General features: G+C 44.5%; 2 protein-coding genes across 2 annotated transcripts in view; one reads left to right on the forward strand and one right to left on the reverse strand.

Moving 5' to 3' along the window:
- Positions 1-402: 402 nt before the first annotated feature.
- LOC147627877 (uncharacterized) overlaps positions 403-23,579 on the reverse strand; it is a 50,354-nt gene continuing 27,177 nt past the window's right edge. Inside the window, exons 2-5 of the mRNA XM_086814852.1 lie at positions 2,439-2,680; positions 2,265-2,361; positions 1,373-1,556; positions 403-549 (exon numbers count right to left, since the gene is read on the reverse strand). Coding sequence (XP_086670978.1) covers positions 464-549; positions 1,373-1,556; positions 2,265-2,361; positions 2,439-2,680 — 609 coding nt within the window. The 3' untranslated portion in view covers positions 403-463. The remainder of the gene's footprint in view (positions 550-1,372; positions 1,557-2,264; positions 2,362-2,438; positions 2,681-23,579) is intronic.
- Positions 3,250-23,579, forward strand: part of LOC147627878 (uncharacterized) — a 30,513-nt gene continuing 10,183 nt past the window's right edge. The window contains exon 1 of the mRNA XM_086815054.1: positions 3,250-4,666. Within this exon, the coding sequence (XP_086671180.1) occupies positions 3,262-4,666 (1,405 nt within the window). The 5' untranslated portion in view covers positions 3,250-3,261. The remainder of the gene's footprint in view (positions 4,667-23,579) is intronic.

Here is a 23,579-nt window from a genome sequence, read left to right on the forward strand (position 1 = left end):
CGAAGTTGGTGACTGAAAGGCCACTTTATAAAGTCTAGCGCCATCTTTAATAGAATTGGGTTTCTATTACATGCAGGTAAGATGGCAAAGCACCTTATGGTAGGTTGGGCAGGTAGTGAAACCATGTTAACTTTGCAAAGTGTTTAACAACGGTATAGATTGCAATCCACATTCATACATGAATGCTTACTCCCTAAGGATCAAGAACTTCCATTTTTGGCAGGAACTATAAACAGGCTACCCTAAAATACCTATGGAATAAAATGATGCCATTACATCACTTTCAAAACTTTTTTCTTGAATGACTTTTCTTTCAAGTATGCAAGCATCAAGAAGTTGAATGATCCTCTCCAAGGTGTGGGAATAAATCTCTCTTTTGTGGCAATGTCAAAGATAAAGAAAACTAAAGAGCATTATTCAGAGTCTCCAATAGAATGGATTAGATAGTGTTACGAAAAATATCTTACCAATCCCTGGGAAGACCTGCTTTAGCTCGTGCCAGATGATTAAACGGTCCCTTCAGCTCCACATTAAACTCCCGCAACACCTCTAGTCATTGACATATACAAATATGTTATAAGATACGATCATTATTTGAAGCTGAATAAACACATAGATTTATGCGTCTCATATAACTTTTAGTGCCAGCTTAACCCCATTGTGGCAAGGAAGAATAGGCTGTGCTCCAGTACATGAGCTTCCTGTGATTGTTCACAAGAAGGGTGCTAATATGTCAATGCTCACATGGTGGCTGACATGTCTCCTCTCTGGATGTACTGGGGCCCTGCTCATCCAAAAGCCACAGGATTTGCCCCAGTTAAAAGAACACTCTGGCAGCTGCAAACGGCCATAGTTAACCCTGAGTGCCTGTCAGGTACACCACTGCATTATCTGTATTCAAGTTGAAAAGCTCCTCTAGGCTATGGATGGGAAGGCACAAACCCTGCAATCCTGAGCTGTGAGGATGTTGTTCATGGCCCCACAAACAGGAGCAGATAGGGTGTGAGCAGGTAGCCTTGGCAAACAGAATGGAAGATAGACACCCATCCCCTGGATAACCACCTGACTATGGGCAGTGGAGTAAAGAGCTGAGACTCCCTGCACCCAAGACAATGCATCATGCCTCCAGAAAGGTCCGATGCACTAGGCCTTCTTGAAGTCCGGAAAAACACAGCAGCCTTTAATAACCAACCAATATGTTACACGACTACAATGTCCATGCTTTCTCAAGCGACACGTGTACTTCAATTGTGCTTTAAAAACACTAGTCACTCATCTAAATATATGAGCCAATAACACGAATTATTATTATCACTTTGATTTGGCTAGCAAACTTAACAAATTAAGGAATCAAACATAAGAGTAAAGGTACCTTTGAAGGTTGTATCAGGGACCCTATTCATCATTTTGCAAACTGCCAAAAACCAGGATACACCCACAGCAACATGGGCAAGCTCTTCCTCTGCAATTTGATTCACAACACTTGCAGATCGTGCATCACCCCACCCAACTAGGCGTGCCGCAACCCTTGGCCCAGAGTCTAACCCACGTGCCTCCTACAGTGAGCATGAAAGGACCGTATTACAAAAACTGCAAACAATTGAAGCCACAAATTTTCCAACAATTGAACTGCTCCATAAACAAGAAGATTAAGCTGCATGAGCATCAATCATGCATGATGAATTGTCATATACACAAGCATACTCCTCATACAACCTCTTAGCATGAAGAAGATTGAGACATTCTAAACTTTGAAGAACAACCTCAGCCTCCACAGACGGGCAGGGGTTGGGACTTGGACAGGAAATCCCTGACAGCCCTTAAGTGGCTGCCCATTCAAAAGGCAGGAAGTTGGATGGGTAATCCCTAACGGCCGCCCTGGATGGGTCCCTCACTGACCTACTTAATAAGCAATCAACTCGATTTTTGAGACCTACAGTTTTAATAAATCTCTTCCTCTTAAAAGCTACAACATATTCCTAGGTCATCCTGGACCTGATCAGCGGACTCCCCATGGATATGCAGCAGGAGCTAAGCAGCAAAATATATCTAGAGAGCCGAGTGTGGCCATTCTGCAGACCCTGTCACTGCCATGTACATGGACCAGATAACTTAAAGAGTCTCATCAAGCCAAGTCATCCCCATCATTGAGGACAGACAGAAAAGAAAAGATTGCACTGGCACATGCACTTCCATCAATTTTCTCACTAAGGCTTTTCTAATGAAAGATTCTTAGTGAAGTTATTACATTCTCAAGAGCCCACCTGCACCATAGGGACAACAGCAAGGCGAGCCATGACATTAGCTGCGGACTTTTGGCCTTCATCCACAAGCATATTATGAGCTGGCATATCTCCGTAGCTGCTACCAAAAACCACTGTTACGACTCCACAAATACAAAGAAACTGTTGGCAGGGCTTAGTTTGTTGGATACTTACCTAAAACCGAGCTCCGACAAGCGTTGTGAACACCAACCAAAATGGCGGCTCTCATCATCAGCCACATGTACAAAGTCAGCAAAAAACTGCTGACCCAGAACTTTGCTAGCCCCAGAGAAACGCACCACAGTATCCCAAGCTAGATCAACTGCATTAAGTTCGATGTGAGCAAGCATATGCAGGGCATGGGCATTTCTTGGAAGAGGTGAATTTTTTACATCCGGAACCTGCTTTAAAGGAACCTGCAATTTACAAACTTGTGTTATAAGCTCAACATGTGTGTGTGTGTGTGTGTGTGTGTGTGTGTGTGTGTGTGTCTTATTGCCAAAATGTTAGTGCATAGGCTTCATGGTATACTCCATGCAGGTCTTCACCCTCATCAGTATGGGTTTCTGCCGCGAAGACAAATCCATGATAATATATCCAATGCCTTGACTGCAATTGAATATGCTAAGTATTCTCGTCAGAATGTGTTGATATTGCAGGTGGATATTGCTAAGGCATTTGACAATGTTCAATGGGATTTCATTTCTCAGATTATGACAAAGCTGGGCTTTGGTCCCAAGATGGCAAACGCTGTTTATTGGCTATACTTTGACGCTACTGCTCAATGCATTCTTGGGGGCCATTTGTCTCGATCATGGATATTGGGTCGATCGGTTATAGACAGGGCTGTCCTCTTAGTGCTCTCTTCTATGCAATTGCCACTCATCCTCTGTTGATGTATCTTGATCATCTAACAGACTCAGGACAGATGACTGGTCTTAAAATCCCAGGGGCTAAACCTTTCTTGGCACAAGCCTATGCAGATGATTCCTTCTTTATGCCACAGAATTCTCCTACGGAACTTTGCAAGCTTATGGCCACTCTCTCATTATATGGACAGGCAGCTGGATTGCATATTAATTTTGATAAATCTAAATTGATACCCCTGAAAGAATGTGATTGGCATTCTATTCTTTGGCCGGGGCAGGTGGTGCATTCCAGAGAAGTGGTCAGACATTTGGGATATCCCATTGGATGGCATATCTCAAGAAAGCAGCAACTAAAATGGATTTTCCAAAAACTCCATCGTAAGCTGGAATACTGGAAGATATCTACTTGGCCTCTTCATGTCAGGCTCAGAGTTGTGCAATCCATAGTGATGTCTTATGTTCAGTTCTATTTGCCTTTATTGCATTGGTCCTCCAGGGATATTTCAGCCTTTATGTCTCAAGCTATGGAGATATTATGGAAGACAAAATCTGCTGTTAAAGCTTTGAGACTGATGAAGATGGAAATGGTGTGTTCCCCAAAGATGCATGGTGGACTCAATATTCTCAATATAAGATATCATGTACTTGCAAGGAAGGCTACTATGTTGCACACTTTCTTCTGCCAACAACAGCCATGGACTTGTATGTTAGCGTCCATGTGTGTCAACATGAGGACTTTAGCTTATGGTCATTGGATTACGGATCATTGGGAGGTTGTTATTGGGAGATTTCAAGGCAGGATACCTGGCTGTCCTTTTTCCACTGCCTTAATACTTGACTGGAAACAAGTTCTCTCTAAGGTCAAATGGGCTCCTCGTAATTGCTTGGGGATGAACTCCATGAGGAAGGAAAGTATTCATTGGAGTGCCATTTTTGACACTCCACTTGCCTTGCAGGAACCTGTTCGGGCATACAATCTTATGAAACTGGGAATTAGGTACATACATGATGTGGTGGATGATCGAGGATATGTCTTATCCTTTCCTCGGGCCACTGCTACCTATGCATTGGGAATGCATCATAGGCCAATATGGAAGAAAATTGCTGAAATATTGCTTCCTTTTTTACCTATTCCAACTATGGCTGACACAGACAGGCTCATGGATTGGCAATTGTGCTCATCTACTGCAAGCACTCATCCTGTTCCCCTTCCAGCCTTGACCTCCATCAAAGCTTACAGGATTCTTCAGCCTCCCCCATGGATTCAGCAACATGCCAATTCTTTGTGGCATATGAGAAAGCCTCTCTCTTGGTGGCGGAAGAATCTCCGCATGTTATGGAAGTGTAAAATGCCACTGAAGCAAAGACTCTTTCTTTGGAGATGTTTGACAGGCACATTATCAGTTGGGGTCACACTTGCCAAACGTCACATTGCACCATCCACATGTCTAAGATGTTCAGCTCCCTCAGAAACCTTTCTTCATCTGCTGTGGCAATGTCCTTGTTCCAAGACCCTCCTCACCAGAATTTCAGGCTATCTTCGGCTCCGATTCCCGAGTCACAGATTTGGGAAACATTTTTGGCTCTTTGGCAGATTATTGCAGTCTTTGTCCCAATACTCACTATTTCTTTTCTGGGTGAGATATTGGGCTCTTTGGACAATTTGGAGTGAGCACAACATGGCATACTTGGGTAGGCTGAATCAACAGTCATATGAATTCTTCAGAGCCTCATTGCGGCAATCCTTATATGATGCCTGCCATGAGGGTGATATGGATGCTTCTTGCATAGAGCTCTTCTGTTTATGTTTCTGACATTTGGGTTCCTCTCCTTTATGGAGATCTCCCATCTTTGTAAATTTGTGAACATATAAATATACTGCACTAGACATTACCAAAAAAAAAAGTGTGTGTGTGTGTGTGTTCATAAGATTGGAACATATTCCACCTTACAAATTGAGAGAATTGTAGTTATTTAATCACACACACACACACACACATACAAGAAAAAAGGAAAACACTAGGAAAAGTTTTGCAAAGAAAACAAGTGCAAAAGGAAAAATTCAACTAATAGAGTAACTACTGAAACAAAAACTTAGCAAGTTAAGATTTAAATCACGAAACCTAGTCTATAAAAAATGAGAGAGAGAAAGAAAGAAAGAAAGATATATTGAGCGTCTACTAAATACCCAATGGGCCTATGAGACCAAAGTGATACAATAATGTCCATGGCATATCTCATCATGAAATGGAAAATAATATAGAACAAATCAAAACTATCTCACTGGAGTGATACAAAACTGTCCATGGAAATCATCATGGAATAGGAGCATGAAACATATAGCATAAGAGGAGTATTGTTGCATGCGGAAGCCTTGCTTACTCGATCCTCAACCCTAAGCCTGATTAGGAAACATCAATGCAATCATGTCGGTTGTGCCTATTTTTCCTACAAAACATTGTCCCAAAAGTCATATTTTCTGTTCAAACTATGCCCAAAAGGTGTCCCAACCATCGGGCTATGTATTGGACACTTCTAAACGCCTGTGGGGCTGCAAAATAAGCTCCAATCCTGCCTCTAAATCTGCCCATATATTTGCTAATGAGGATAAGGATGTCCATGAGCATCAGGATTAACGGATGCACATGACATTCCCACTTGCTAAACTTGATGACGGGGTGGATACTATGTCTTCCTTCCTCCATGGACTACTGATTTTGGACACGGACTGACAGACTTCAAAACTTTCACTATCCACTCTATACCACTGCTCTAACTTCACTCCAAGTCTAATATTGGCTTTTGTGCATCTTGTTGTCCCCATGCCTACAGTCCCTTTCCCTTAACACAGCTAAGATCACCTGCATACCTTGCATTAAAGTGATGCTCTAGCCTCCTATAGCCTTGTCAAATCCCCATAGGATCTCCTCGTAGAACGCTCCTGGTACAAGACTCGAAACCTGCAAACAAACCAAACAAACATGAAGGGGGTGCAAGCCTGACTCACCTCCCAACCTTGACAGCCGTGGGCAAGCCCACAAGTCTTGGCTGTCCCCACGGAGCCACGAGTTGAGCTAACTAGATGGACGTACCGACCAATCTCTACCTCGTGACATCCCATACCACCATGAAGCTAACCTCGTGGGCCTCAAGAGACTGCTGCCGGCCTCGGCTGCATAAAACAGGTGCACGTCTGCACTAGATCCAGGCTCTTGACCATAGAGCTCTCACAAAGACACGCGAAACTCTATATACTAATGACTAACCTATCAGAATGCGTAGCGGAAGACCAACGCACGTAGGAGATGCATCACCATCGAGCTCCACGAACACCCCCAACGGGCACTGCAGCATCCCTCTACCGAGCTCCCATCTCCCGGTGAGCTGCCTAGATGACTATGACAAGGTGCCACTCTAGCCTATATATGGCTCTTCAACTTCCCATGCTTCCACTTATGGGATAATCCAAGGCACCTTCTAGCCATAAATCACAAGCTCGAAATCACCAACCTTCCAACACCCTCCCTCGATTCGAGCTCCGCAAGCCATCGAGGCGCGAGGGGGTCGCCCAGGACCACACACGCTTGAGCCGCCCAGGACCACACACGCCTAGGCTCTGATACCATGTCAGAATGCATAGCGGAAGACTAACGCACGTAGAAGACGCATCACCATCGAGCTCCACGAGCACCCCCAACGGGCACTGCAGCATCCCTCCACCGGGCTCCCGTCTCCCAGTGAGCTGCCTCCCAAAACACCGGCCGGAGGAGATGACTATGACAAGGTGCCGCTCTAGCCTATATATGGCTCTTCAACTTCCCATGCTTCCACTTATGGAATAATCCAAGGCACCTTCTGGCCATAGATCACAAGCTCGAAATCGCCAACCTTCCAACATAACCTTGGCCACCCTTTTATAGACTCTTGGCCGATCATCGAGCGTCCACACTTGGACGCCCGCCCGTTAGTCTATCCCTAACTCAGCTCGCCAATCAGCCTGCCTAGCTTCAAGCTTCCCCAAACCTCGAAGCTAGTCTTGTGTGCGTGTAGCACACAGTAGATACACACTGTGCGCATGACATACTCCCCTTCCTCTAAGAGCTCACTCCTAAGCTCACTAAAAAACCAAGGTAATCTCTCTGAAGGGTAGTCAACGTCTCCCATGTAGCGTCCTCCTCAACACGATCCTTCCACTTAATCTTGTATTCCGTGGTAAGTGTATTATGCAATGAAACCGGCCTCTGATAGAAACCAGAGTGCGGTAGACTAGCAGTCACCCGTGCACTTGTAGTCTAGATGTGAAAACAAAGCAGATTGGAGCTAGAGTGCCCAAATCTGAAAACACAGCGACACCGGTTGGCCCCAAAGCTTGGCACCCCTTGCGGTATTTCTTTATTCAATTATAATAATATGAATGGCTGAGTACAACACAAAGATCAGCCAAGAGTTTACACCTGTATATCCAATCTGACGGCCCACAAATCCTTCTTAGCACAGAGGATCTATGCACACAGATCTGTGTCTCCAAATAACACACTCTGCCTCCCTCTGATCAGCCAAGATCACTAAGCAGGCCAGCCATGGGCATACATCTAGCATAACTCAAGCGCATGATACATCATCTCAGCTCATACATACATATGCTGTCCAAACTCTGTCTCAACCCTTGTCAATCTGCCATACCCCTCCTCTCACAAGGGGCCAGATAACTCATATCTGCAACAGACATCAAGCAGTAGAAAGAGAGAGAGATGAACAGAAACGGAGCTTACCAAATTCAGCTCGTGAAACAGCACTGGAGGAAACAACAGCACCAATCTGTACTTGCAGGCACTTGTATCCACAACCTTGCTTCACACATGTGCTTGTACTTGCCTGTACCCTCCTCCTGATGTTCACTCTCATGCTGTCCTTGAAAGTACAGATCTGAAAAACAGCCCCGTACCCGTCTGTACCACCTCGGGATACGTGCCAGGAGTTGTACTTGCACAATCAGCCTGCTGTCCACTCTTGTACCAACCTGAATCAGTGTAATCAGGTCTGTCCAGCAACCTGACAAGCGCCGCCTGCAGCAACTCCACTCAGAAAAGCTTGCGTCAGCCCTGTCCGTACACTGTACGGCTGTCGTACAGGGCTGTACGGCCTGTACCTGAACCTGCTGTCACCTGTTGACAGTCGCCTGCTGTGGCAGCCTCTGTTCCACAGTTCGGCGCCACCTGCAGCAACAGTACAGCAGCCGTACAGAGGTGTACGGCTGTTGTACAGCCTTCTTCAACACACAGTTCACAGAAAAACAACAGCAAAAACACACGTACAGCAGCCGCCTGCAGCTTCCCTGTGCTTTTCCACGCTTGAGTGTCCCTTTTGCTCCACGACTCCCAAAAGGGAAGAGAGAGAGAGAGAGAAGAGAGAGAAACACTCCAAAAGTGGCCCTCTTCTCCAAAATAATCCCTAGGGCCCCAAACTTTAATAAGTTCCCTAGGGCCACTAAGGCCTAGGGGCAAACTTTAATAAACATTAAAGTTTAATGTTTCTAGTTCCCCCCTTCACACCTAGGGATGTCCACACATCTTAAACTCTGTCCGGGCACCCCCCATGTGAATCATAAAATATTCTGACTCTGCAACCACCATGCCCACACTTGTACTGTTCCATTTTCACACAGCCATGACATACCCCCCTCTTGAAAAATGGCAAGCGTCCTCGATTGCATTCTGGTGATGTATCAAAATATCCAAAGTGAAATATACAATATGGCAAGATCAGCGTCCCAATCTCTCTAAGCCATACACATGTATCAACATTCACTGCAAACCAATGGCATAGTAATAGTTCAAGTTGTATACCACTGTGAACCATACATATCCACAAATATCTCATGTGACTAGTACACATATATCATAGAAGTCCCATAAACAGATGTACTGTCAGCCTCAGTACCTTCGGGTGAGAGAAAATCTGCACCAAGCGACCTCTAGATGTCATCTGAGCCTGTCTGTATCAAGGGAGTGGAGGTGCTACCCCCCTCTTGAGCATCAGGTAATGCTCCAAACCCATGCTCTGCTGAACCTGAATGAGCCACAATAAGAGTCGGCTCTAACTCAAAGGCATCGAGATAAAGCTGCAAAACCTGAGGTGAATCTATTAAGTCGCCTTCCTCCATCCACTTCGCATCCATCGGTGAATAGTTCTTGAACTTCACAGGATAGCGACGGGAAACTTTACCTCGTACCTTCCTTTCTTTATGTGCCAGTATCTGCTCTGGAATCAAAACCTCATCAAGTTCCTCAACTTCCGGCTGAGCCTCATCTGATACATCCTCAGGCACATCCCCACGGAAAGGTCTAAGAAGACTCACGTGAAAAGCATTGTGAATCCTCCAGTGATCTGGTAACTTCAATCGATAGGTTGCCTCACCAATCTTTTCCAAAACCTGAAAAGGCCCATAATATCGCATACTCAACTTAAGGAATAAGCGCTCTTTACCCTTCATCTTCTTGAGTCTAGCCTTTTCAAAGCGCAAAAGAACCCAATCACCCAATGCAAACTTTAAATCACGTCTGTGACGGTCTACGGCTTTCTTTTGCTTCTGCTGAGTTTTCTGGAGGGCCAACTTAACTCTCCGATAAGCTTCATCCAAGCTCTCCACATACTGATCAGCCTCAAAGATCTTATCCTTTGTATGCAAAATGGGTGGTACCTTCTTCCCTCCTTCTACAATCTCAAAAGGCGCCTTGCCTGTCGAGCTATGTACAGTGTTGTTATATGCAAACTCCACCAAAGGAAGATACTTTTCCCATTGTTGCTTGTGCTCCGACACATAACACTTGAGAAGATCCAACACTGTCGAGTTAGCCTCTTCTGACTGACCATCTGTCTGTGGATGAAATGACGATGAAAACTTGAGAGTTGTACCCATGTTGTCAAACAACCCTCTCCAAAACAAACTCGTCATCCGTGGATCACGGTCACTAATGATAGACGTAGGCAAGCCATGATACTTGAAGATGTTCGCCATGAACAACTTCACCATATGATCCACTTTAATTGTCTTCCGCACGGGAATGAAATGAGCCTGCTTACTGAACCTGCATATGATAGTCCAGATGCCATCATTTCCCGTTTGTGTCCGTGGAAGATCAAATACAAAATCCATGGCAATGCTCTCCCAAGGTCTATCCGGAATAGGTAAAGGCTGTAATAACCCTGGTGTCTTTTGACGGTCAAACTTTACCTTCTGACATACGATGCATTGCCTCACAAAGGCATCAACATCTCTTCTCAAGGTTGGCCAATAAAAGAAAGTCTCCACTGCTTTGACCGTGGCGTCAATACCTCTATGACCTGCATACGCTGGAGCATGACTTTCAATCATAACCTTGAGTCGCAATGGCTTGGTAACACACAGTCTGCCATGCATCAATAAAAACCCATCTCTGAGAGTATAATGCTCATGCCGCTGACCCTCAGACATCTGATCATACAACCTTTCAAAATCCTCATCATGGGCATACTGCTCTTTCATTTCATCAAGCTCATGATGATGAGCAAGTGAAACTGCAGAGACCTGTGGCTTGCGTGACAAAGCATCTGCCACTACATTCTTTTTGCCTTCCACATGAACAATCTGGAAGTGAAACATTGACAAAAAGTTTGCCCAACGCATATGCTTCTCTGAAAGCTTAGTCTGCGTGAGGAAATAACACAAGGTCTGATGATCTATCTGTACAGTGAAATCAGCCCCAAGCAAGTAGTGTTTCCAAGTAGAAAGAGCGTGAATTACAGCCAACATCTCTTTCTCATACACCTGTAAATGCTTCTCAGCATCTTGCAAAACTCTACTCTCATAGGCTATGACATGTCCCTCTTGCATGAGTACTGCACCAATGCTACTTCCACATGCATCACACTGGACAACAAAAGCCTTTCGGAGGTCCGGTAACACCAATACTGGGTCCGAAGTAAGCTTTTCTTTGAGCTTTTTGAATGCTGTAATTTCCCGATCAGCCCATCTAAACGGAGTTGCTTTCTTCGTCAAAGCATGAAGAGGCGAAGCAATTTCAGCAAAGTGCCGTATGTAACGCCTGTAATAGGAACACAATCCTAGAAAGCTGCGTACATCATGCACGGTCCTCAAAGCTGGCCAATTAAGTATTGCTTCCACCTTTGCTGGATCCATACGGACTCCATGACCAGACACAATATGCCCCAAGAAATGTATCTCTTGCAAGAAAAACTCACTCTTCTTGCCATTAACAACCAACCTATGGTTTTTGAGTTCTGCAAACACAATGGCCAAATGCCTTCTATGCTCTTCCTCAGTTCGTGAATGCACAACCATATCATCAAAGAATGTGCCCACAAACTCTCTATGAGGTCTGAAAATCCTGTCCATCATTCTGTTAAATGTGGCAGGCGCATTTGTCAAACCAAAGGACATAACCAAGAACTCATACAACCCAAACATGGTTCGGAATGCGGTCTTATGCACATCCTCGGATCTAATGCGTATCTGATGATACCCGCTTTTCAAGTCAATACGACTAAAAACTGTGGAGCCCTGTAAGCGGTCCAAGATGTCATCGATCCTCGGTATGGGGAATCGATTCTTGATGGTATTCTTATTGAGCGCCCTGTAATCAATACACATGCGCCAAGAACCATCCTTCTTCTGCACCAAGAGCACAGGTGAGCAAAAGGGTGATGAGCTAGGCTGTATCAACCCTTTATTCAAAAGCTCCTGCACCTGACTCATAATCTCTTCCTATTGGGCTACGCTAACTCGGTACGGCGGTCTATTCGGTGGAGTACTACCAGGAATCAGATCTATGGCATGATCTTCTAGCCTCTCAAGAGGTAATTCTCCTGGCAATGACTCGGAAAAACAGTCTTGAAACCCACTTAAGAAATCAGTCCTGTCCTTATCTAACATAGACAAATTAGACTTAGACTCATCATCCTGTGCATCCTTTACATAAATCAAGTACGCAGAAAGATGCTTTTTCATTTACTGATGAAATCGCCGAAGCGGATACAATAGGAACAGATTCCCCTTTGAGTTTTACATCCAATACATGCTCTTTCCCTCTATGAGTCAGAGTAATTGTCCTATTGTAAGTATCCACCACCGCATGTACCCTCTGGCACCATGGCATCCCCAACAAAACATCACAGCCATCCAAAGGCATGATGAAGAACTCCTCGCTGTCCACATAACCCTGCAAATGAAGCCGAAGCTTCCCAATGATAGGAGTAACGGGTTCTGCATACCCTGGACAAGCCATATTTGCCTCATGTAACGGCCCCATCTCCTCTGCGCGAATCCCCAATCGGCCAGCCAAATCTGGTGAAATGAAGTTGGCTCTAGCACCTGTGTCAAAGAAGATCAAAGCATTCTGATCTCTCACTTTGCCCCATGCCCTGCACAACTCTGTAGCTTCACCACCTAGCTGCTCCCCCACAAGATCAGGAACTAAGCCTGCAGAAGGCTTTGGTTTCTTTGGCTTGGGCTCTCGTTTATTATCAGGGTCCTTTTGGGACTTTCTCTTGGGACAATTGAATGACATATGCCCCTCTTCAGTACAGTAAAAACACTTTTGAGCATCTCTCAAAGCCTGTCTTTCCTCAGAAGTCCTCTTGGGCATTGGCAACTTCTTATACTTTGTCTCCGAAGACCCTTTAGCCCAAATTTTTCAGCTTTCTTGCTCAATTTCTTACTGCCTTTAAACCCAGATGAACCACCTGTGAGTAACGCATTAGCTGTGATAGCATTTTCAGGAACACCGAACCACCACCAAAACAACCTGGATGCATATTCTGCAAGGAATAGGTGGCTGTCCATAGAAGGAACTCTGAGAGTTTGCACCATAAGCATGTGCATATTCGGAAACTGGCCAAAAGATGGTTCCTGTGGGATGGCACCACTATGACCCTGAGGAAGATTCTTCGAACGAACCTTCTTCTTTTCCTCGGGCTCTGTGCGGGGCTCTGTGCGAGATCTCATAAATTCAGCAAATCTCTCACTCTGTGTGAGCTGCATAAAAGTATCCATAACACTAGCCAAGCGATCTTTGAACCGAGCATCATCATCCTCTTTACCATGCACATCTTCTGGTTGTGTTACATCCTCATAAGGCTCAACATCTGCAGCTTGTTCTCCTGCAAAAATATCCTCAGATACATCTCTTTCAGGAGAAGTCTCTTGCTCTTCTTCTTCATGATAGAAGTACTCATCCTCTGTATCAGACATGATTGCTGAATTTTCAGCGATGGCTTTCTTCAAAGCAACCACGAGCTCACCCCCTTCAAAAAGTTGATGATTGGTCCCGGCAACGGAACCTTGAAACCGGCCTCTGATAGAAACCAGTGTGCGGTAGACTAGCAGTCACCCGTCCACTTGTAGTCTAGATGTGAAAACAAAGCAGATTGGAGCTAGAGTGCCCAAATCTGAAAGCACAGCGACACCTGTTGGCCCAAAGCTTGGCGCCCCTTGCGGTATTTCTTTATTCAATTATAATAATATGAATGGCTGAGTACAACACAAAGATCAGCCAAGAGTTTACACCTGTATATCCAATCTGACGGCCCACAAATTCTTCTTAGCACAGAGGATCTATGCACACAGATCTGTGTCTCCAAATAACACACTGTGCCTCCCTCTGATCAGCCAAGATCACTAAGCAGGCCAGCCATGGGCATACATCTGGCATAACTCAAGCGCATGATACATCATCTCAGCTCATACACATATGCTGTCCAAACTCTGTCTCAACCCTTGTCAATCTGCCATACCCCTCCTCTCACAAGAGGCCAGATAACTCATATCTGCAACAGACATCAAGCAGTAGAAAGAGAGATAGATGAACAGAAACGGAGCTTACCAAATTCAGCTCGTGAAACAGCACTGGAGGAAACAACAGCACCAATCTGTACTTGCAGGCACTTGTATCCACAACCCTGCTTCATACATGTGCTTGTACTTGCCTGTACCCTCCTCCTTATGTTCACTCTTATGCTGTCCTTGAAAGTACAGATCTGAAAAACAGCCCCGTACCCATCTGTACCACCTCGGGATACGCGCCAAGAGTTGTACTTGCACAATCAGCCTGCTGTCCACTCTTGTACCAACCTGAATCAGTGTAATCAGGTCTGTCCAGCAACCTGACAAGCGCCGCCTGCAGCAACTCCACTCAGAAAAGCTTGCGTCAGCCCTGTCCGTACACTGTACGGCTGTCGTACAGGGCTGTACGGCCTGTACCTGAACCTGCTGTCACCTGTTGACAGTCGCCTGCTGTGGCAGCCTCTGTTCCACAGTTCGGCGCCGCCTGCAGCAACAGTACAGCAGTCATACAGAGGTGTACGGCTGTTGTACAGCCTTCTTCAACACACAGTTCACAGAAAAACAACAGCAGAAACACACGTACAGCAGCCGCCTGCAGCTTCCCTGTGCTTTTCCACGCTTGAGTGTCCCTTTTGCTCCACGACTCCCAAAAGGGAAGAGAGAGAGAGAGAAGAGAGAGAAACACTCCAAAAGTGGCCCTCTTCCCCAAAATAATCCCTAGGGTCCCAAACTTTAATAAGTTCCCTAGGGCCACTAAGGCCTAGGGGCAAACTTTAATAAACATTAAAGTTTAATGTTTCTAGTTCCCCCCTTCACACCTAGGGATGTCCACACATCTTAAACTCTGTCCAGGCACCCCCCATGTGAATCATAAAATATTCTGACTCTGCAATCACCATGCCCACACTTGTACTGTTCCATTTTCACAGGGCCATGACATGCAATCTTCTTTCACGAAATCCAAGAATCTTTTCTTGTTCGTGTGGAACAAATGTCATGTCCTCGACATCTAAAATTTCTTGAGGAGTAACTAACTGGTATGTTCCATCAAGTACTTCCTTAAGTCTACTGAGATGAAATACAGGATGAACTTTCACATGAGAAGGAAAATCCAATTCATATGCGACTGAACCAATCCGTCGTGTAATACAAAATGGTCCACAGTATCTAGGGGGATAATTTCGGAGATCGACCTGTCCTAAAGTCTCAGAATCTTTTGGAACTCGCAAATACACCATCGTTTCTTCAGAGAACTCTGCAAATCGGTCATCGGTAGTGTGAGCTGAGAGTACTCCCGCACAGATTTCCAAAGAAAAACAACAAAACCGAGAAAAGAACGAAGTTGTTTTACTGTCTTCGGTATAGGCCAGGTCAGAACCTTCTGAACTCGGTCATAGTCAATGCTCAATCCATCTCTAGTGATCTTGTGTCCCAAGTAAATGATTTCTCTCATGAAAAACTCACATTTACTTAATTTAGCATACAGTCTCCAGAGTATCTTCGTAGTCCTGACTCCAGATCGATAGCTTCTCCACCTTTCGATCCCATACTTGCCGACCCGCAGGTAAGCGTACCTCATAGGTATGATCGCTGGGTGTTGTGTTAAGACCCAATTTCTGCACAAGTTTGTTATTAACAAAATTGTGTGAGCTGCCAGGATCTAGAAGAATGTGGATTCTATGGCCATTCACTTCTCCACAAACTCGGAGAAGATCATGCACGCCAAAAACTTTAGAGTTGAATAGACAATCAGAACATGAACTAGGGCGAGAAAGTACAGTAACTGACGTACTTGTCAAAGACAACTGGTTAGCTGCCTTTGGCTTGGGTCCTGCGTTGGTCTTTGCATCTTTTTGCTTCGGACACTCGTTACACGTATGTCCTTTTTCTTCGCAGATAAAGCAACGTCCCTACTTCTTGAGCTTCAAAGACTTTCCTTATGTCGTGCTAGCCATCGGTGCGGAGAACTTTCTTTTGTGCTTGTTCCCCTGCTCGTTAATGGGTTTAAACTTAGAAGATACCATTATATCATCGTAGATACGAGCGGAATTAATGGCCTCGTCCAAAGTTTTACATTTGTTGTTTTTAACCTGTAAACGGTATGAGTCGGGTAAACCGGCTACAAAGAATCCCAAAAGAGTAGTGGAATCCATCTTCGTAGCTTTCATCTGCAAGTCTCTAAATTTCTGGAGATAGACCTCATAAGTGAGGTTCTACGAGGTCATGGTCAAAGTAACAAACCGGGCAACAATATCATAGTCATCCTCTTTCTTGAGAAATTCTTTCTTAAAGAGTTCTTTGAACTGTGCCCAAGTCGTTGGTTTAGGGTTGAGTTCTTTCCACCAAAGCAAAGCTTTGCCTGAGAGGAAACCTACTGCTAACTGGATCTTTTTGCCATCGTCATATGGATGAAGCTGAAAATGGACTTGCCACTTATGTAGCCAAGTGTCCACTATCTCTTTGGTACGCTGCTTTTGCTCGCCCCAAAACTATTCCGGAGTAATATTGGGGCCTAAAGCAGATGCCAAAGTATCCATATCCGAAAGAGTAGATAGGGAAGTGGTCATCAAAGAGATGGAGCTTTGTAAAGCCTGCATCTGTGTGGCGATTTGTGCTTGATGTTCCGAGGAAGAAGCTTCGAGAGCAACTTTAAACTCTTGGAAATCTGATTTTGAAACAAAATCGTCGAAAAGATTGCCATCGGTGGCTTTCGTAACCAGCAGGTCTTCACGTTCGGGAATGGGCTCCAACTCGGATTCTTGAGTCGACATCTTGAAGAGGGCAAGAGGAGAGAAAATATTTATCTTGCACAAGGAGAGTGCTAGAGAGCTTGAGGGATGTGTGGCAAGAAGCCCGCTTAAGGGAAATTTATAGGCTTTCCCAAAAGCTTACTTAGCTTTTGCTTTTGTGTTTTTTCCTTTTTTTTTGGATGTATGTATGTATGTATGTATGTAATATATATATATATATATATATATATATATATATATATATATATATATATATATATATATATATATATATGTATATGTATATATATGTGTATGTATATGTATATATGTATATGTATATGTATATGTATATATATGTATATGTATATGTATATGTATATATATGTATATATATATATGTATATGTATATGTATATGTATATATATATGTATATATATATATGTATATGTATATGTATATGTATATATATATATATATGTATATATTCTATTTTCTTAAAAAAACACTTACAAAGCGATACGTGGGTTTTTTAAACCCTTTCTAAGATTCAGCAAAAAAAAAAAAAACACGAAAGCAAAGACAAACGTGGGTTGTTTTTTTTTTCTTAAAAAAACAAAAGCTAAAAACTCCACACTACGCTTTTGTGCTATTCAGTTTTCTGTTGCACCCGATTTCCTACCACCTGTACGCCTGTAATTAGTGCCCGCCTACTTGCGTGGATCACCTGCGCGCGTGGTTAACCGCCTGCACTCGGCTGGCACCTATGCGTGTACCTGGCCGCCTGCACATCCACATGGGCGCCTGTGCCAACCTACGCCTGGCTGCGCATACAACCGACCGCTTGAGCTCTATGCGCCTACTTGGCTACGACTACCAGCCCGATTACAGATGACCACCTGCCTAGCTGCGCAGTCTTTCAGGCATTACAAAGACATGAACAGCCTTCGCTCTCTCTCTCTCTCTCTCTCTCTCTCTCTCTCACATGTTTTTATGTTCTTAGTATTCCATGGCGAGTTTCCATGGACAGTTTTGTATCACCCTAGTGAGATAGCTATATTTATGTTTTCATTCTGTTTTATTTTTCATTCCATGATGAGATATGCCATGGACATTATTGTACCACTTTGGTCTCATAGGCCCATTGGGTCTTGTTACCATATTATAGTAGTGATGTGTGTGAACACACTTAGGACCGCCGGGGCACTTTTTCCCTCACTAGGAGGTTTTTTCCCCCGTGCATTGTATATACGCCCATTATCTTCTAGGGCTGGTTATCTTTTATTTTTGGCACTCATAATACACTACTGTGTTGTGCTCAAGCTTCCTCATCTTCTTGAAGTTGTGTGTGCATTCCTGCAACCCTAATTCCAACAATTGGTATCAGAGCAGGCTTCCTCCTCCCGGGCAGCATCACCGGCACCTGCCGCTTCATCTCCTCCGATTGCAACGAGGTTTCACGAGCGTCTGCAGGTTAGTATATGCCGTGGGAAAGCCCGTAGGGCTTGTTCGTTTCAGAATTTTGATCTGAAGTCATTTCGCCCTCCGTTTTTGCATTCCAAGTACTGCGCAGGCAAAATCGTCCTACTGTGCAGATTTTCTGTCAAGATTAAAATCTGCAGGACAGGTGCCCATTCGTCTGTTTTGGGCTGTGCTACATAGCACAGGTCGATTTTATACAGGTTTACCTCTTACAGACAGCATTTACATCTAGTAGTACAGTCATTGGCCATGGCTGACAACAATGATGTATTCCGCATGTTGGCTGCTGAGGATAAGTTGGATGGCACCAACTATCCATTGTGGGCATATATGATGCGACATGTATTGGTAGCAAAGGGGTTATGGAACATTGTGCAGGGTATTGATGCACGTCCTATTGTGGCTGGGAATGCTGCAAACACATCAGAAACAGGTACTGTTGATGATGGTGCAGGCACAAGTGCTGTAGCAGCTGTTCGAGAACCACCACTTTCAGCAGAGCAGATTCGTTGGGATGGTAGAGATGCGCAGGCTCATGCCTTGATTGCACTGTCTGTCAAACGTACCATTATCCCACATATTCGCTCCTGCAGGACTTCTAAGGATGCTTGGGATGTACTTGCCACATTGTATCAGGCAAGAAATGAGGCTCGTGTTGCTTATCTCCGAAAACAGTTGGAGAGTGAGCATATGAACGAAGGTGATTCTATGGATAGCTTTTTGACAAAGATCAAGGATTTCAAAAAGCAGCTCATTTCTGCAGATGAAATCCTGTCAGACAGTTCACTTGTGCAGACTGTTTTGAATGGTCTACCAGATTCTTATCAGGGTTTTGCTTCCACTCTTCGCTTGATGATGAAAGGCAATCCCAATGCCTTATCATTTGAGGAGTTAGTTTCTGTTTTGCTGCAAGAAGACCAGTCAAGGCAAAACAGGAATATTATGCGTGTCGCAGATCAAGCTTTCGTTGCTAGTCAGAGAAGCGGGAAAGGTAAAGCTGGCTTTTCTTCTAGTAAGCAGAAATCTGCAAATGCTGCGCAACCAAAGAAGGAAGACAAAGATGAGAAGAAGGGTGACAAACAGAAGACATTTTGCAAGTACTGTAAGGGAAATGATCATGTCATCAAAGCGTGTCCTAAGCTGGCTGCGAAAGAGGCTAAGAAGAAAGAGGCTGGTATGGCTGTTGCAGATGCCTCTCCTTCTAACAATGAATCTGCTAATGTTGTGCTAGATACAGAATGGGCATTCAATGCGCAGTGCAGTTATGACCCATCTTTGCATGACACATGTATGTCTGCAGTAGATTCAGATGTATGGTACTTTGACAGTGGTGCCACTAAGCATATCACCTCGCAGCGCAGTTTATTCACTTTCCTTGAGTCTGCTCCCACAGGGAATACTGTCACTTGTGCCAATAACTCCTCTTATCCCGTTGAAGGAGTTGGACAGATTGTGCTGAATGTTGCAAATGGCAACACCTTTACACTTTTTGATGCATTGTATGTGCCAGGGATCAAAAAGAATCTGCTGTCAGTCTCCGCATTTGCCAAAACAGGTTTGGTTGTAAAATTTGTGGATGACAGATGTACTGTTCATGATCTCTCTTGTGGTGACATCATTGTAGCATCTGGTTCACTATGTCGAGGGCTGTATAAGCTCAATATGGATGGCAAATGTGTAGAGGATTCAGCATGTGCTATTATGGATACGCAGGCTATTTCAGATGCAAAACTGTGGCATGCACGTTTTGGTCATCTGAATTTTGCAAGTTTGCTGCGCCTGCAGAAATCTGAAATGGTGTCTTCTTTGCCTAAGCTTGAGGCACCTGTCAAGCATGTTTGTGAGGGCTGCATATTGGGTAAAATGCAGCGTGCTTCCTTTCCCAAAGATGGATCAGTGAGAGCTGAACGCAGATTGCAGCTTGTTCACAGTGATGTTTGTGGTCCCATGCAAACTCCATCATTTGGAAACTACCTTTACTTCGTGACTTTCATTGATGATTTTACCAGGCATGCATGGGTATATCCTTTGAAGGCAAAGTCCGAAGTGTTTTTGTGCTTCAAACAGTTTTTGCTTATGGCTGAAAATGTGTCAGAAAGTAAGATGGGCACCCTCCGTTCAGATCGAGGGGGGGAGTATATGTCTTCAGAATTTAATGCATTTCTGGCTGAGCGTGGGATAAAACACCAATGTACAGTGCCGTATACACCACAGCAAAATGGTGTGGCTGAGAGAAAAAACAGGTCTCTCATGGAAATGGCAAGATGTATGGTTAAGAGTCAAAGTCTACCACATGGTTTTTGGCTTGAGGCTGTCATGTGTGCCACTTATGTACTAAACAGGTGTCCCACCAAAGCATTACAGGTTGTCACTCCATATGAGGCTTGGCATAGCCGCAAGCCATCTGTTGGCCATTTACGTGTTTTTGGTTGCCTGGCATATGCGTTAGTGCCTGTGCAACATCGCAGAAAATTGGATGACAAAGCTGTCAAATGTATTTTTGTTGGATATAGTGCTGAGAGCAAAGGCTATCGTTTGTATCATCCACAGACAAAGCGCATTTTGGTTAGCCGTGATGTTGTATTTGTGGAAGATGCAGTTCAGCCCTTGGTTTCATGTACTAAGGAGACAGATATCAGCTCACGTGATGTCTATGATACATTGTTGCCTCTTTTCAGTGGTGCACAGTCAAGTGCAATACCTCATGAGGCAGTTTTTCAGCCTATGCAGGTTTTAAATGATGGCACAGATCAGCCTATATCTGATGCAGATGTGCATGATGCACTTGAGGATGAGAGACAAGAGATTGAGGGCTCTAGGAATATGCCTAGATGGCTGGTGCAGACTTTGCGTGACAGCAAGTTGGATGCCCCTTTGTCTAGTCGCACTCGTTCTGGCTCTCATGGTGCCTCTTATGCGTCAGATTGTTATGCATTGGCTGTTTCTAGTATGTGCGATGAAAGTGAGCCTGTTTCATTTGATGAGGCACAAAGTTCAGAAAATTGGATGGCTGCTATGCAAGCAGAATACGATGCTATTATGAAGAATGGTACATGGTCTTTATGTGACTTGCCCCCTGGCAAGAAGGCCATTGGCACTAAGTGGGTATACAAATTGAAGCGTAAGCCTGATGGCACAGTGGATCGCCATAAGGCTAGGCTTGTTGCAAAAGGTTATGCTCAAGAGAAGGGCATTGATTTTGATGAGACTTTTGCTCCCACATGTCGTATGACCACTGTTCGTAGCATCTGTGCATTAGCAGCTCATAATGGTTGGAATGTACATCAGCTGGACATAAAGACTGCGTTCTTAAATGGAGATTTGCATGAGGAGGTGTATGTATCGCAGCCTCGTGGTTTTGTTCAAAGAGGGCAGGAAAACAAAGTGTGCAGGTTAAAAAAAGGCTTTATATGGTTTAAAGCAAGCTCCACGAGCTTGGTATGAAAAAATACATGCATATTTGACTGCACATGGGTTTCAGAATAGTCCAACAGAAAGCACTTTGTATGTTAAACGTGTGGATGGTGTACATCTAATCATTGCTCTCTATGTCGATGACATGCTGCTCACAGGACCAAATGAGAGTCATATTGCTGATTTTAAGGCTGATTTGAATGCCTCTTTTGAGATGTCAGATTTGGGGCATTTGCATCATTATTTGGGGATACAATTTAAGCAGTGTGATGGAGGTATTGCTTTGTGTCAGACAAAGTATATTGAAACATTGTTGCGGAGATTTGGCCTTGAAGACTGCAAGCCTATTGCTACTCCAATGGAGACAGGTTTGAAGTTGAGTCTTCATGATGCTGGAGATCACTTTGATGTCACACTCTATCAGACAGCTGTTGGTTGCCTCATTTATGTATGCATTACGAGGCCAGACATTCAGTTTGCAGTCTCACAGGTGAGCAGATTTATGCATAGCCCAGGCATTAAGCATTGGCAGGCAGTGAAGCGTATCTTTCGCTATTTGAGTGGTACTCGGCATCTTGGGTTGTTTTATCCCAAGGGGGGATCATTGCCGCCAGATTTACATGCTTTTTCAGATTCTGACTGGGCTGGTTGTTATGACACACGCGTGTCCACGAGTGGTTTTTGCTTCATGCTTGGAAGCTCATGCATATCATGGTTGAGCAAGAAGCAGCCTACTGTGGCCACTTCTAGTTGTGAAGCTGAGTACAGGGCAGCTTTCACAGCTACGGTTGAGTGTGTGTGGCTCAGACGCCTTATGGCTGATTTGGGTGTTGGGCAGCCATCTGCCACCACCATCTTCACTGACAGTCAGAGCGCATTGGCAGTTGCGCGGAACCCAGTGTTCCATGCTCGTACGAAGCACATTGAGGTGCACTACCATTATGTCAGGGAGAGACTCTCTGCAGGAGAGATCAGTTTGGCTTATGTGCCAACACAGGATAACCTTGCAGACCTTTTCACAAAGGCTCTGCCTCGTGAGAAGTTCGAAGCTTTTCGCAAAGCTTTGGGCTTACTCCCTTTTGTGGATTCGTCCACATAGCTAGACACTTCCCTATACATGAGTGCTAGCTCTTGTTCACCGCATCACTCCAGGGGGGATTTGTTACCATATTATAGTAGTGATGTGTGTGAACACACTTAGGACCGCCGGGGCACTTTTTCCCTCACTAGGAGGTTTTTTCCCCCGTGCATTGTATATACGCCCATTATCTTCTAGGACTGGTTATCTTTTATTTTTGGCACTCATAATACACTACTGTGTTGTGCTCAAGCTTCCTCATCTTCTTGAAGTTGTGTGTGCATTCCTGCAACCCTAATTCCAACAGGTCTTTAGTAGACGCTTAATATATCTTTCTTTCTTTCTTTCGTTCTCTCTCTTACAAAAAACAGCCAACAGGCCTTTTGTTTTTCCTCTCTCAAACTGTTCATACAGTTGCAAAGACATCCAATCCTTCTTTGCAAAGCAAACAACCCATACTAGACCACAATCTTCATCACGGGTTCCTATGATGCAAAAGCAACATGCTCAATTTGAAAAACAGTAGTATAAACAGAAAAAACGGCAATCTTCATAAACTCATACCTTTTCTTAGACCTCATCTTCTCTACCTACCGACTTGCTCGTTCTCGAGGCTTGCTCTGATACCACTATCAATAGGATCTCCTCGTAGAACGTTCCTGGTACAAGACTCGAAACCTGCAAACAAACCAAACAAACATGAAGGGGGTGCAGGCCTAACTCACCTCCCAACCTTGACAACCGTGGGCAAGCCCACAAGTCTTGGTTATCCCCACCGAGCCACGAGCTAAGCTAACTAGATGGACGTACTGACCAATCTCTACCTCGTGACGTTCCATACCGCCATGAAGCTACCCTCCTCGAGACTGCTGCCGGCCTCGGCTACATACAGCAGGTGCACG

This window comes from Cibotium barometz, chromosome 20 (genome assembly GCF_041138505.1).
Source record: "Cibotium barometz isolate CiBa-2024 chromosome 20, ASM4113850v1, whole genome shotgun sequence".
Taxonomy (NCBI): Eukaryota; Viridiplantae; Streptophyta; class Polypodiopsida; order Cyatheales; family Cibotiaceae; genus Cibotium; species Cibotium barometz.